The sequence below is a fragment of the Antennarius striatus genome, chromosome 5 (genome assembly GCF_040054535.1).
Source record: "Antennarius striatus isolate MH-2024 chromosome 5, ASM4005453v1, whole genome shotgun sequence".
Taxonomy (NCBI): Eukaryota; Metazoa; Chordata; class Actinopteri; order Lophiiformes; family Antennariidae; genus Antennarius; species Antennarius striatus.
In genome coordinates this window covers 16,685,552-16,700,073 of record NC_090780.1, presented here as the reverse complement: position 1 = coordinate 16,700,073, position 14,522 = coordinate 16,685,552, and the positions used below count along the sequence as shown (strand labels likewise).

At 41.6% G+C, this 14,522-nt stretch overlaps 1 protein-coding gene across 1 annotated transcript; it reads right to left on the bottom strand.

Moving 5' to 3' along the window:
• Positions 1–1,360: 1,360 nt before the first annotated feature.
• Positions 1,361–12,785, bottom strand: LOC137594889 (peroxisomal succinyl-coenzyme A thioesterase-like). Its single transcript, XM_068314489.1, has 11 exons — positions 12,634–12,785; positions 7,249–7,458; positions 6,858–6,957; positions 6,452–6,642; positions 6,189–6,364; positions 5,968–6,084; positions 5,725–5,810; positions 5,471–5,564; positions 5,226–5,306; positions 2,567–2,702; positions 1,361–2,439 (listed from the first exon to the last, which is right to left on the bottom strand). Exons 1-11 carry the CDS (start codon positions 12,686–12,688, stop codon positions 2,339–2,341), a joined length of 1,347 nt encoding a protein of 448 aa, XP_068170590.1. The 5' UTR covers positions 12,689–12,785; the 3' UTR covers positions 1,361–2,338.
• Between the last annotated feature and the right edge of the window lie 1,737 nt (positions 12,786–14,522).

Here is a 14,522-nt window from a genome sequence, read left to right as displayed (position 1 = left end):
TGACCAGTTTTTAATGTCAGGTTTTTTAATATGCGTATTCACTTCTTTCTGGCAAAGTGATCAAGTGATAAAGTTTCCTTGATGAGGCTCTGAATGGCTTCATTGACATAACAATAGCCATTTACTGCTGATTAAAGGTACTCACAGTCATGAATGCTCTAGCTAGTGGACGGATAGCGCCACTACAGCCACTAGTTTTAAAAAAAATCTCATTTAAATTTATTATATGCGCCTTATAATCTGGTGCGCCTTATATATGAAACAAATTATAAAATAAACAATTCATTAAAGGTGCACCTTAAAATCCAGGGCGCCTTATAGTGCAGAAAATACTGCACTCAGTTAAACACTTTATGAAGTACGATGCTCAAACACCCATGCTGTTGTGACTCGTAGTAACTCGTATCATCACAGACTTTGTGTGACTTGACAATTTATGACAAAAACAGGTTACTGTAGGTCTAGGAGTTGCATATTAGTGTTTTCATCTGCTTCATAGATAAATGTACGCGTAGTGCGTGGCAGAATGAGTAAATGAGAACAGTAAACAAATAAAAAAACCTTCAAAACAATAAGGTCAAAGGCTATCTTATGTCGGGTTATTTTGACCTCATCCAACATCTAGTTTGTTGATTTGAGAAAGAGAACACAGTGCCAGATTTGCTCAAACATATTTACTCAAGATTGATACAAAAGGTAATGAAGCTCTACAGAGCTTCTAAAAGTCTTTCTTACCAAGTAGATCCAAGTTCTGAGAACTCAAGAGTATTTCATGTCCACTCGTAATATACTCTTCTAACTGGATGCTGTCTCACGTCACCAGTCAATGCTGAACAAAAACTTCTCTCCTCAAGGAGGTAACATCCTTACCTGAATATCATGTGAGGCCATAATTCTGGGTCTGGGTAGTGTTTAATAAACAGAGCAGCATTGAGAGGTAGACATTAGGGGCCTACTGTGAAATAGTTGAGATGGACATTGTCGGTATGCAAGGTAATCTCTCTATTTTTGTCTGTTAAGTGGTTCATAATATCCTTTGCTTAATCAAGTACAGTATGTTTTAGTCAGTACTGTCTCCAAGTAATGTACGGACTTCATTGTCAGGTGTAACATTGACTGTCTCACATGGAACGTCATTTCAGGTTGCACTGCAGTGAGTGAATGGAAGACGCCCTTTGGCCTACATAACAACAATGAGTGAATCTAAGGTCACAGGTTTCAGGTGTAATTGTTTGTCATTTTCAATGAAATTGTCACGAGGGTAGGGGTTTGGACCCAAATGCAGAACACCAAAGACACCATAGCTTTAATCCAAAACAAACTACATGGGCAAGACGCAAACAAATCCAGGCAGAACAAGGCAGAAAAACAGAACAGACTTACAGGAACTAAACTTCAGAAACAAACCAGCAACTAGCGCTCATTCCACCTGGCTTAAAAAGCCTCATCATGATAGCACCAACGATGATCAGGTGTGAAACTCAGTCACTGGTGTGTGGAATGAGTATCAAGTGTGAAGCCGTGGCTCCACCCACAAGCCTGGCCCACATCCCTGCCACACAATAGCACTGCCACGCCGAACCATGAAAGAAATGTTGATTCAGGCCCAGAGCTCTTTTTGAAGTGACAACCAGACAGCCAGAACAACAGTACACATTATACAGCATTATTGCCGACAATGAAGAATCATTTAAATCCCATTAGATTCCCAGTGGTTAGCATGCCCCGAGTTTGGAGAACTGTTTGGAACAAAAAATCTATATGCCAGTGTTGTATTACATACTTTATTACTGTATGCACTGCTCAATAAATAAGGGAAAACTACATGTTAGTGAACAAATCATCCAAGCTGACAATTTTTACTGATGTACATTGTATAGCTTGTTGATCATAAAGTGATGGAACAATGGTCAATGAAAACACAAAGCATAAACCCACTCAAAATCCCATTCAAAATCATACCAAAACTTTAAATCACAGGCTGATCCATCTTGATTCGGCAATCACTTGATCACAGTATTCCAAGGGCATTTTCTGCATCAGCTTTTGTATAGAACCATCAAAGTTTGAGTATGTAATGTCTAAGTTGTGACAACAATATAGAACCATATATTTGTTATAAAAGCAATCATTTGCACTCAGTCATTTTTATCCAGTTGCACAGTCACAGATGCAGAACTAAATTTCTAAATGCAGGTTATATTCAAGCAATTCACCAACATGTGGCTTGGCAGCAGCAACATATCATCCTTTAGATGTCGCTGTAAAACTTGTCCATATGAGAGCAACATCTGGGAGTAACATTCATGTCTATATCAAGGCCGTATCCACTGCAAATTCAGCATCTCAGATGATTCTCCATGAAATCCAGGATCTTCTTCCAGGCATCTTCCTGGGCAGCAGCATGAGGTGCAGGATGACCTCCGAACAGAGAAATCACTGCCAGAGACAGAAAACAGAGGCATTGTAATGATTATTTTCATCCAAAGCTCATATCCAACATCCAACAGTAAGACTGTAACAGGATTTGGCTGAGTGAGAAATAAAAGTCTGGGATAAATCTCACATTTTTGGGGTTTGGTGCTCCACAGTGACATTCGTGAATTTGGTGTGTAAGGTGGCTCAATCAGGTGACCAGCACCGGGGTAGGACAGATGGGTGAACAGCTGGGATTTACCTACAGCCCTCAGCATCTCTTCAATCTGAAGAGTAATAAAATGATTTACCAACAACAATAACTGAATAACTGAATGTGCTAGTCATGGATTGTTCATAAGTAACACCATGTTTGAACACAAGGATGCTCATAAGTGTTCCGTGGTACCAGAGCGCCCTGGGTTGGAGATTAATGATCGATCTTGTGATCTTATCATCTGACCTTCGACCATGTTTTGGACACTTAGGTGAAGAGAAGGGCAGAGCTGTCAACTGATCACCACCTGGTGGTGAGTTGGGTCCATTGGCGGAGGAAACCTTTGCATAGACCTGGTAAGCCCAAACGAGTAGTGTGGGTGAACTGTGAACATCTGGAGGAGGACTCCGTGAGGCCTTCAATTCACACCTCCAAAGGAGCTTGTTGTGCATCCCTGTGGAGGCTGGGGGCATCAAACCTGAATGGTCGATGTTCAAAGCTTCAATTGCTGAAGCTGCAGCTGAGAACTGTGGTCTCAAAGTCTTGGGTGCCTCAAGGGGCGGTAACCCTCGAACACTGTGGTGAACCCTGGTGGTCAGGGTAGCTGTCCGACTGAAGAAGGAGGCCTTCAGGAGCATGTTGTCCCTGGGGACTCCTGAAGCAGTTGCAGGGTACCTAAAGGCCAAGAGGATTGCAGCCCCGGCTGTGATGGAGGCAAAACAGATGGTGTGGGAAGAGTTCGGAGAGGCCATGGAGAAGGACTATCGGACGGCACCAAAGTTGTTCTTGAGGACTGTCCGACATCTCAGGAGGGGGAAACGGGGAACCATCCAAGCTGTATATGGCAAGGATGGTACACTGTTGACCTTGAATGAGAACGTTGTCGGTCATTGGAAGAAACACTTTGAGGAACTCCTGAATCCAACTACCCCAACTGACCTGTCCTCTGTTGCAGAGGCAGAGCTGGAGGATGATGGGGGATTCGAGTCAATCTCTCTTGGTGAAGTCACCGAGGTGGTTAAACAACTTCACGGTGGCAAAGCCCCAGGTGTTCATGAGATTCGCCCGGAAATGCTGAAGGCTCTGGATGTTGAGGGGCTGTCATGGATGATACGCCTCTTTAACATTGCATGGAAGTCTGGGACAGTGTCGAATGAGTGGCAGACTGAGGTGGTGGTTCCTCTTTTTAAAAAGGGGGACCAGCGGGTGTGTGCCAACTACAGGGGCATCACACTCCTCAGCCTCCCTGGGAAAGTTTACTCCAAGGTGCTGGAAACTGGACAGGAGGGTTTGGCTGATTGTCGAACCTCAGATTGAGGAGGAACAATGTGGGTTCCGTCCTGGTCGTGGAACAATGGACCAGCTTTTTACCTTCACAGGGATCCTAGAGGGGGCTTGGGAGTATGTCCATCCAGTCTACATGTGTTTTGTGGACTTGGATAAGGCATACGATCAGGTACCAGGGATATTCTGTGGGAGGTACTGAGGGAGTATGGGGTGATAAGGCCTCTTCTCAGGGCCATCCAATCCCTGTACACCCAAACTGAGAGCTGTGTTCGGGTTTTCCGCAGTAAGTTGGACTTGTTCCGAGTTGCTGTTGGCCTTCGCCAGGGCTGCGCCTTATCACCAATTCTGTTTGTGATTTTCATGGACAGGATAACGAGGCATAGTCGTGGTGAGGAGGGGTTACAGTATGGTGGGCTGAGGATTGCATCGATGCTTTTTGCAGATGAGCAGCGGCTGCAGGCTCTGACTATTAACTTCCTGAACATGAACGAAGAGCAGGAGCTCACGAACGAGATTCTGTTTGCGTCATCGGCCTATGACCTGCAGTGCTCACTGGGTTTGCAGCCGAGTGTGAAGCGGCGGGGATGTAGATCAGCACCTTAGAATCTGAGGCCATGGTCCCCAGCAGGAAGCCGGTCGACTGCCTTCTCTGAGTGGAGAATGAGGTCCTTCCACAAGTGATGGAGTTTAAGTATCTTGGGGTCCTGTTGACGAGTGAGGGAACAATGGAGCGTGAAATTGGACGGAGAATTGGGGCAGCAAGAGCGCTATTGCAGTTACTTTACCGCACTGTTGTCACAAAGAGGGAGCTAGGCCGAGAGGCAAAGTTCTCTATCTACCGTTCAATCTTCGTTCCTACCCTCACCTATGGTCATGAGCAATGGGTCATGGCCGAAAGAAGGAGATTGTGGATACAAGATAAGGTGAGAAACACTGCTGTTCACAAGGGGCTCAGAGTAGAGCCGCTGCTCCTTCGCGTGGAACGGAGTCAGCTGAGGTGGCATAGGCATCTGGTGCAGATGCTTCCGGGGCGCCTCCCTAGGGATGTGTTTCTGGCACGTCCAGCTGGGAGGAGACCTTGGTGTGTGGATGTGGCCGGGGAAAGGGAAGTTTGGGGCTCCGCGTTGAAGCTGCTGCCCCCAAAATCTGATTCCAGATAAGCAGTGGAAGATGGATAGATGGAATAACTGAATAGCTAGCAAGTATAATGAAAAACACATCTAAAAAACAACTTATCCTGGTATTTCAATTGCCATTGAACATAAAAAATAAATTTAACATAAAAACAACTCTCTGGACAACCTACCAGTTGGGCATTTGCAACGGATAAAGTGCTCAAGTCATCTTGACTCGATATGTACATTAATGGACAGCTCAGATGTTCCACCTACAAAAATAAAAAACTTTCTTTTATCAATATAATTCATCGATATGTGAAGTGAATTGTTTCAAAATAATGAATGGATGAGTGTGTTTGTACAGGTGTGTTTATGGTCTGAGTGTTAGGGTTGCATCAGGTGGTTAGAGAGGCTGAGAAATCTCTATCAACACCTTCACTTTGCTCCCAGGGACAAAGTTAGCAGGCAAGGTAACGTCTCGGAAACTGACCCGACCTTGATCATCATACCACCAATATTTCTTCTCACTAGAATTACAAATGAAGACAAGAAAACACATCTTATATTACATTTTATATGTCTTCGGGTAATATAAAGCTGTTTTATGAATGTATGTCTTGGGTGCTGGCCTTCCCTCCTTCAGATAACCTGGAAAATCACATCTAAATCACATTTTTTGTCATTGACCTCTCAAACTCTTCAGTCCTGCCCTCCACATCTAACAGCTTGACAGAACTTCCTACGGGACCATTGATGCAGATTAAACAGGATGGCTGAAAAGGAGACCACACATAATTAAAATCCAGCGTTGTCCTACTAGCTCAGTCTTTTATTATTATTTTTTGATATTTCTTTGAGATTTGTCAGGTGTGATTGACAGGCATAATAATACACATAATTCAGATTAATGGATGATGGACACAAACATACATTGACACCAGTCTGTGCCGCAGTTCGAAGGGACAGGTAGACTCCAAATGACAGACCAATGATTCCAACTCTGTCTGCACAGACCTGATGATGATTCTGAAGAAACCGGAAGGCTGACTGTCCAGGTGAAGAAAAATTTTGAAGATATGACTTGGAATTAATAATCTTTTCAACATTTTCATTGAAACAGCTAATATATCATGAAAAAGATTGCATTTTACCCTGAAATATGAATCACCAACATTTATGCATTTTTGTGGACCAGGCAATTCTCTGTGCCCTTTGTAAGCGAGGGACAGGCTCAAATAGCCTCTGGAAGCGAACAATGCAGCACGGTACTCCATCAATCCTCCACCAAATCCCCACAAGTCCAGCATGGCTGGAAATGGACCTGGGCCTGCAGGAAATCCACATTATATGTGCTGTTCAGAATCCATAAGGTTTCACTAGTCACTCTTGTGAGTGAATCAGATCTTGTTCTCACCTGGTGGCAAAAACAGCGTAGCTACAAGACCATCCTGGCGAATCTCTGTTCTACGTACACCTGGTGCCATGTACCAACGCTCAATTGTTGTAGCAGCCAGCTCAGTGCTCTGTCCCTCAATGGGAGAAACATGACCCTCCAGTAAGGAAACAAGCGTCACAAACGGAGTCTCTACATTTTGTTTTCTTAGCCTGTAAAAAAGAGCTGAGATCAATCAGGAAACTCTCATCAACCATTTTTTCTGGCCTTTAATTGCAAAGAAAAACATTTATTTAGCATAATGAAATCGTCCCCAAAATGTTCAAGAAAACCCTGTGACACAGACTTAAATATGACATGATAAAATGTGCATGTATTATGTAAATTCATTTCTTTGATCTCGATGACAACTTCTTTTAGCACATGCCTTAAACCTTCTCTTGCTCCATGACTCGGCTGTAGGCTCCAGAACAGTCCCATTGGTTCACAGCCCAAATATGAACCCCCAACTGAATGATCTCTGGTCACTATGGAGAGGTCAGAGGCGATAGCCATTAACTGCCTGCATACAAGTAACTCAGTAAGTGATCTCTAAATGTTTTACCCAGAATGATTGGCGCTACAATCCTGCTCTATCACAATACTACATCTAAGTTTTTTCCAATGCAAACCTCCCACCCCCCCCAAAAAAAGTCACATACATTATTTTATTTTTAAGTGTTTATTGGAACCATCATTTTTGTATGAAGTGTTGTATGAATCTATTCCATTAGCGGTAAATGCAAACTGTACTGTTGTATACTGTCAGTGATACTCACAATTAACAGTTCCATCTGCTTTTGTATTATAATGTGCAAATGCCTCCCACAGGTCACCTTCCTCACTATGCATCTGTGCATGTAACGTGACAGGACTGCGTGGCGGAAGAAAGCGTCCTGTAATGCAGATCTGTTCATCTATAAGGGGCCGGACAGGAACTGCTGACAGTAGGGTGGCTGATCTATAGCTGCTCTTCCACTGAAATCCACCTATAGGGAGATGAAAAACAACATCCTAACAACCGTGATCATCTCGTCTACAGCTACTTCTTGTGCTTTGCGAGTAATTGGTGTGTTGCTGCCTATCCCAGCTAACTACGGGTAGGAGACAGGGTACATCATAAATGAGATGCCAGCGCATTGAGTACATTTGACCTCAAGGAAGTAGTGCATCTTTGGGATGCACTTCAACAAAAATGTATCCATCCCAACATGACATTTATGCATCCCAAAAGTAAAAGGATTGACTTTTGCCAATAGTACAATATAAAAACTAAACAACTGTTGATTTTAATGATTTTATTAGTAACAGCATCATAACTGTTTCAGTAAAAAGGAAAAAAACAGGAAAATTACATATTATTTTTATCAAAATCTTAAAGCCTTGTGGTCATTCTTAAAAAAACAGTTTAAGAAAGATGGAATTCAGTTTTTTTTCCCTTTTGCTTTTCACTTGATAATTTTTTTTGCCTTTAATTTATATATTCTCCCATGGACACTGCACCAAGCTAACATAGGATTCTCCACACATATTTTTTGTAAGCTACATTTTGTCTTGGGTGTTGACATTTAGCCGTGCCTTACCCATGGAAAAAATTGCGTCCATGGCGGTACAAATAATCAGATATTTGCTGGTTTTCACTCGGCTTCTGCTGCATCCTCAAGGACGCACGCAAACGAGAACTGCATTCACACTCACACACTAGGGACAATTTACAACAATTTTTAGAAATTGTTTTGGTGGTGGGACGAAGCCGGAGATCCTGAAGGGAAGCCAAACATACAAACTCTGCACATAATCGAACCTGGGACCCTCTTGCTCTAAGGCAATAGTGCTACCCACCATACCACCATGCCACCCAATTGAAATGCAGTGGTACCTCTACTTACGAATGTCTCGAAATGTTTTACTTACGAACGCCTCAGCAGGAAAATATTACCTCTAGTTACGAAAGAAATTTCGACTTACGAAAGGTAAAAGTACAGTATGGGCAGCTACTTGCAGCTCCCACAGGTTTCAGAACGCAACATTCTTATAGCTGCTCTGCCATTGGCTATTACCTAGTATCTTCCTGGCATCCCATTGGCTAAGAGGGACCTCTGTGTGGAGCTAGATCGGTGTTTATGCAGTGTCCTCGTCATTCGGCCCTCGACCCATGAGGTGTTCTGATAGTTTTACGTACTGTAAGTATATTAACTATTAGAGTATTCGCTATGGACCCCTGGAAAGTGACGGAGAAAAGACGAAGAAAAGAGTTTTTTTGTCCTTACAAACAAAGCAAGAGTTTATAGAAAAACATAAGAAAAGGTTGCGTTTGGTTGATCTCGCCAAAGAATATGGCCGTACTGCCACGTTATTAAAACAAAAAGAAGCTTAAGGAGTTTAAGGCATCGCGCGGGTTGTTCGAGAAGTTCAAAATGAGGACTGGAATTCACTCTGTTGTTCGGCATGGTGAGGCAAGAGCGCATGAACCAAAGAGGGCAAACAACAATGAGGACAGCAGTAAATGACCATCATTTTTATCCTTTACTCTATTCTTTGTTTTTTACATTATGCACAACTCTTATTTATTGTGTAATGATCTAATTGTAACATGTATTTGTTACATGTTTTGATGCATTTTTAAGCTTTTTAAAACATTTACGTCTGAATTTTGGGGGGCTTGGAATGGATTAGGGCAGACATTCCCAAAGTGTGGTGCGCGCACCCCCTCTGGTGCGCGAGCTGCCGCTGGGGGGTGCACGAGTATAATAGCAGCTGAGCACCTTGAAATACATAAATAATTACATAAATAATTTAAACACTTTTTAATGGAGGATTAACAGTTTAAATATTTAAATTCATTCATGGAAATCATTTGTAATTTTCAATTAAAAAACGTTTTGGGAAAATTTTAAATAAAAAAAAATACCCAAAATGCACTTGGCTTTCTCCTAGCTACGTGCTAGCTTGTTGTGATAGCAACAAAAATAATATGCCGAAATGCATAACTAGTTGAAAACGGGCAGTCTGTCCGGTACTAAATCTGGGAGAAATGAAAGAGGACAGGATACTTTGGCCACAACTGAGAGCTGTGCAGTCTACCAGGCTGAAGAAATCGAGCAGGAAACAGAGTGATGATGACGAGACAGGGGAAACTGAAAATGAGGAGCACAGAACACAGAAAACTCACCCGGACACTTCATCGGGAGATGGGGGTAAAGAACACAATGAGACTTGTACTCGAAAGAGAAAATATGATGTTGAACTTGGGCCTATGTTATTTTGATTTTTTGTGGTGGAGTAGCATATTTGTTACCATTTAATAACTGTTACAGTTTGTTAAATAAGCCTATTTGTTATATAGCAGGGCTCGAAATTGCGCCCATTTTGGTCGCATATGCGTCCAAATTTTTATCATTGTGACTATTAAATACATTTGGGAGCACCGGTGCGACTAGGGAAAAAATCTGGTGCGCCTTTTTTTGTGAGACCGCGCTCCTGCGGTCCTGCCAGGAAACAATGACAGTGCAGCTGTGGCTGCTCTCCTGAGGGAGAGAGGAGGAACGGAGATGGACAGAGCTTCTCTATCGCTCCATCACTGCCTTGCTTTTGGGTAGGTGCTCCTGAAGTCTTTGCTGGTGCTACTAACTTCTAAATTTGGGAGCACCAGTGCTACCAAGAAAAAAAGTTAATTTCGAGCCCTGCATAGTAATAACTGCTGTTCATCACTCATCTGTAGTCGGCTCACTCGGCGACCATTTTGACTTAAAATATTATTATTGTCATTTTTATATTGTTACTATTATTCTCCCCACCGATTCTAAAGTGAGAGATCATTAGGCCCATTATTGCACAATCTATTCTGTGTTAACAGGAGCCTATATTATTAAACTTGATACCTATATGGCTATAAAGACTACGCCTTTTCTTTCTTTTTTTTTCATGTTTTGGGCATTGGGGTGCGTCAGCTAAATCAGGAGGTAGAAGTGGGTGCGCAAACTGATAAGTTTGGGAACCGCTGGATTAGGGCATTTGCATGGAAAGCGCATCTCTACTTATGAAATTCTCTACTTATGAAATTTCTTCCAGAACCAATTAATTTCGTAAGTAGAGGTACCACTGTACAGACAAGAATGGGCAAAACTTCCTCTTTGTCACTGACAGCATGTTGCTGAAGCTGGTTATGTATGCTGTGTGTCTTTTGATATTTCATTGTAAGTCGTTTGTCTTTATTGATTACAATTTATTGTGCATTTAAGTTGAAGTTTGACTAATGTTAATTTAATCATGAATTTAACTCATTTCATGTTTGTAATTTAACTATGCATTTGAATAATTTCATGTTTGAACCTATTGTTTCATGGGCATATTACAGTATGTTAATTGTTTGCCTGCTTCACAGAACCACTAGCATACTTCATTGGCACTCATCCAGAGTGTCCCCAATAAAGGACTTGAACACAACCTTTGCTTCCTGTGCGGTCAGTGTGGCTGCCAGCTAGAACTTTAATTCCCAACAGCCATGTACCGCAAAATCTTGGGTGACATCCGCCTTGCTTCCGCCAGGACACTGAATGTGGGTCATGGATGGGTCTTCCAGCATGACAATGACCCAAAATATACAGCCAAGGAAACAAAGGAGTGGCTCCATAAGAAGCACATCAAGGCCATAGTATGGCCTAGCCAGTCTCCTGACCTTACTCCTATTGAAAATCTATGGAGAGAGCTGAAGCTTTGAGTTTCCAAGCGCCAGCCTCAAAACCTTCAGGATTTGGAGATGATGTGCAGAGACGAGTAGACAAAAATTACTCCTGATGTGTGTGCAAACCTAGTAAGCAACTACAAGAAACATCTGTCAGCTGTGGTTGCCAACAAGGATTTTGCCACCAAGTATTAGATCATGTTTTGCAAGGGGATCAAATACTTATTTCCCTCAATGATGTGCAAATTAATTTTTATTTTTTATTTCATTTAATTTTCTCAATATTTTTCTTAATATTCTTTTTACAACTGATAAAGTAAAGCTGCCATAAAAATCCGAGACTATTAATTTATTTCTTAGAATAACAAGTGCCAAAAACGGCGGGAGATCAAATGCTTATTTACTTCACTGTATATGTTGGTGTGAGAGAAGAGGATGCAGAAGACGAAGAGTTAGAAGGAGGCAATTGATTCGCATTGGCAACCCCTGAAGGGAAAAGTCGAAAGGAAAAGAATAATATGTATGCATGTCAGTTATATTAATGGAAATAATTTCCCCACGGGGGATAGAGTTTTTTCTTTCTTTCTTAAATAATTTAATAGCAATATTGGATTTGAAGGTCCTGTAATTCAAAATTAAATGAATTAAATAAACGAATGCACAGTTAAAAGGTTTGCCTCTGAGGGCTTTACAATTTTGTATAGACCACTCTCTACCTTTAGACCCTCAAACAGCTTGAAGAAAAAATCTAACATGCAAGAGATGTTAAAAGTACAGAGCACAGCAAGTGACAGTTAGCACAACGACCAAAGTCCATGGTGATAGGTGACTGAGTGTGGGAGTATGTTAATGAATTAGTCCACATAGGAACCAAATGCTTAAATAGGTTAAACATTAATGGCAAATTGTTCCTCTATCTGTTGCGCTGGCAAACATGGTCACATCTTAACTATTGACATTATTTGTACACAGTGACAAAGTGAAAGGTAATTGTTAAAATCCTTCTCAATACTTAAAAAAGTTATACCAAGCAATTTGTAGGATATGTCTACAAGTCTTGTTTATTTGATCCATAATTTGTTTCCTTCATTCCTATACTGGAGACTTGTGGATCATGAGAGAATATGGACTGGATGAATGAAATGAATTAATTACAGCCTAAGCATTTATCAGACCATATATATGCAAACATGTTCTTTCTGAAGAATACATCTGAATTGTTTATTTTATTGATTTTGAGAAGACATTTGCCTCAAGATTGTTATGCCTTTGATTTCATCTAGCACATGTTTGTTGCTAGACAGAAAATGAAATACTGACAATAACCTTCATATAGATCACAAAAAACAAGACAAAAAGCAGCCTGTGCAAAACTTCAGTATCATAGTCGCACATTTGCTCATGGAATGCCTCAGCTCAACATTGCGCTCAGATACAAGCTCTCATATCAACATTACATGACAAAAAATTGTACACTTACCCATAATATGGTGTAAAAATAGCAATCTCCTGTGCGCATTGACATATGGTATCATTATTCCTGACAATTATGTTTCCATGCGTCTTGGCAAATACCTGAAAGAAGCAAATACAAGATGTGTAAAGACAACCATTATCTTTAAAACTGAAAGGAATCACACACTCTGCAGTCAGATTTCACTGTCAGACTCTACGTCACTGGATATGGACATTTGGACTTTCCAGGCAAGTATTACATCACAATGAAACTGAAAATACCTGAGATAAGTGTGGTTAATGTGTGAAACGTGCATTGATTCAAGTTTACCTTTAGATCTGAAACAGTCCAGAAAATATTAAACGTACCAGGATTCAAGATTGAACACAAGGATAATTAAACTGAAGATATCACTGTCATTCAGTTGTTGTTTTTATCCTTCTCATGTACTGTATATTGGCCCATGGATAAGCTGTTAAAACATAGCTTTCATTCTGAAACACAAAAGGTGCAGCTTTTATCACATACTACAAGTTATAAGTAAAGTTTTGACTTTAAAACAAGTTTAGTTCACAAATATTTTCCTGAATTCTTTGATCAAGAATTCCTATCTCCTTTATTGATGGCATACACCTGGATGCCTGCAAACCACTCTCCAGGCCTTCACCCATGGGGTCTGATCAGGGACATGGGTATATCCTCCCATGGACCCACCAGCCACAGGAGGAGCTGGTGGGTCACAGACAAGGTCCCATTATCTTTTTTCTTGCAAAGGCCATAGTTAGAGAGGAGGAGCAGTGATGGGTGGCCAAACTGGTAAATGAAGGGTACTCCACAGACGGCCAGAGCAAGGAAAAGGACACAACTCTCACAATAGAGACAGTGCTGTCACTAGCTTGTAATAAATTTTGTGTTGAAGGTGGACCTCAGGTGAGAACCTGTTTACCAACTATTATTGGCGCCCCTGCTTAAAGTTTAGTCATTAACCTTTGCAACATCTTCAGGAGGATGTGAGGAAGGTAGAGCTGAGAAAAGGCCACCCTGTTTATGTTCTGAGGTGCTAATACCAGCCTTCATTGTTTATTGTAGACGCCTTTGAACTTGCCCACTAAAGTTAGCTAGATCCAGCAGAGGGACTATATCCCCAGTAGCAAACCTAGAAAATCATTTGCGTCCACCTTGGTGACTTCAATGGAATGACCACAAGCTTTACACAGCACCCATCAGCCCACATGTAATCGGCCCTAACTGGCCAGTTACATTTATAATGACGGTGAAAACTTTGACTGTCGATGGCCGAAGAATTGAAGGAGACGTGGAGCAGATCCGTTGTGTTTTTATTTTTCTCTCTCTCCAGACCTCCAGCACGAGGATGCCTGGGCGTGTGCACCCCCAATAATTGCCCCACCGAAACACAAGAAATCATGGAAATAAAAACAAAGTAAATGTAAAATTTGGGGAAGTGTTGCACACTTGGACGTAAATAAACGGACTTCCAGGGACTTTTTAGGTTCTTTTACTTGAAAAAATGCTGAAACACAGACACATGCACATCAGCCTCTTCTCTGTGCGCTGCAGGCTGTCCATATACACAATATGGAACAGCTAATCACCCCGCAACTACTTGAAACATTCCCCATATTCTGTACATTCATGCCAGTTGTATTTTGGTCAGAAGGCAACACATTCATACGCAAATTATACATCCACATCCTTACTTTAATGTACTTTTGCCTACCTGAAACACACAGACACAATCACATCAGCCTCTTCTCTGTGCGCCGCAGGCTGTCCATATACACAGTATGGAATAGCTGCCCGCGCCTTCCTAAGGACCTCTAAGGCCACCTGGCTGCCCAAAGTACCTGTGTGAACTCTGCTCATTGTACCCATGCATTCGTTACTAAAATACT

What these genes read in the sequence shown, in the direction of transcription:
- LOC137594889 (XM_068314489.1), bottom strand. Translation starts at nt 12,688, where the DNA reads ATGATACCATATGTCAATGCGCACAGGAGATTGCTATTTTTACACCAT. An exon ending in CGGCACAGACTGGTGTCAAT is followed by an intron (nt 5,811 to 5,967) that starts GTATGTTTGTGT and finishes TCTCCTTTTCAG; the next exon opens with CCATCCTGTTTAATCTGCAT. An exon ending in AGGACTGAAGAGTTTGAGAG is followed by an intron (nt 5,565 to 5,724) that starts GTCAATGACAAA and finishes TTGTAATTCTAG; the next exon opens with TGAGAAGAAATATTGGTGGT.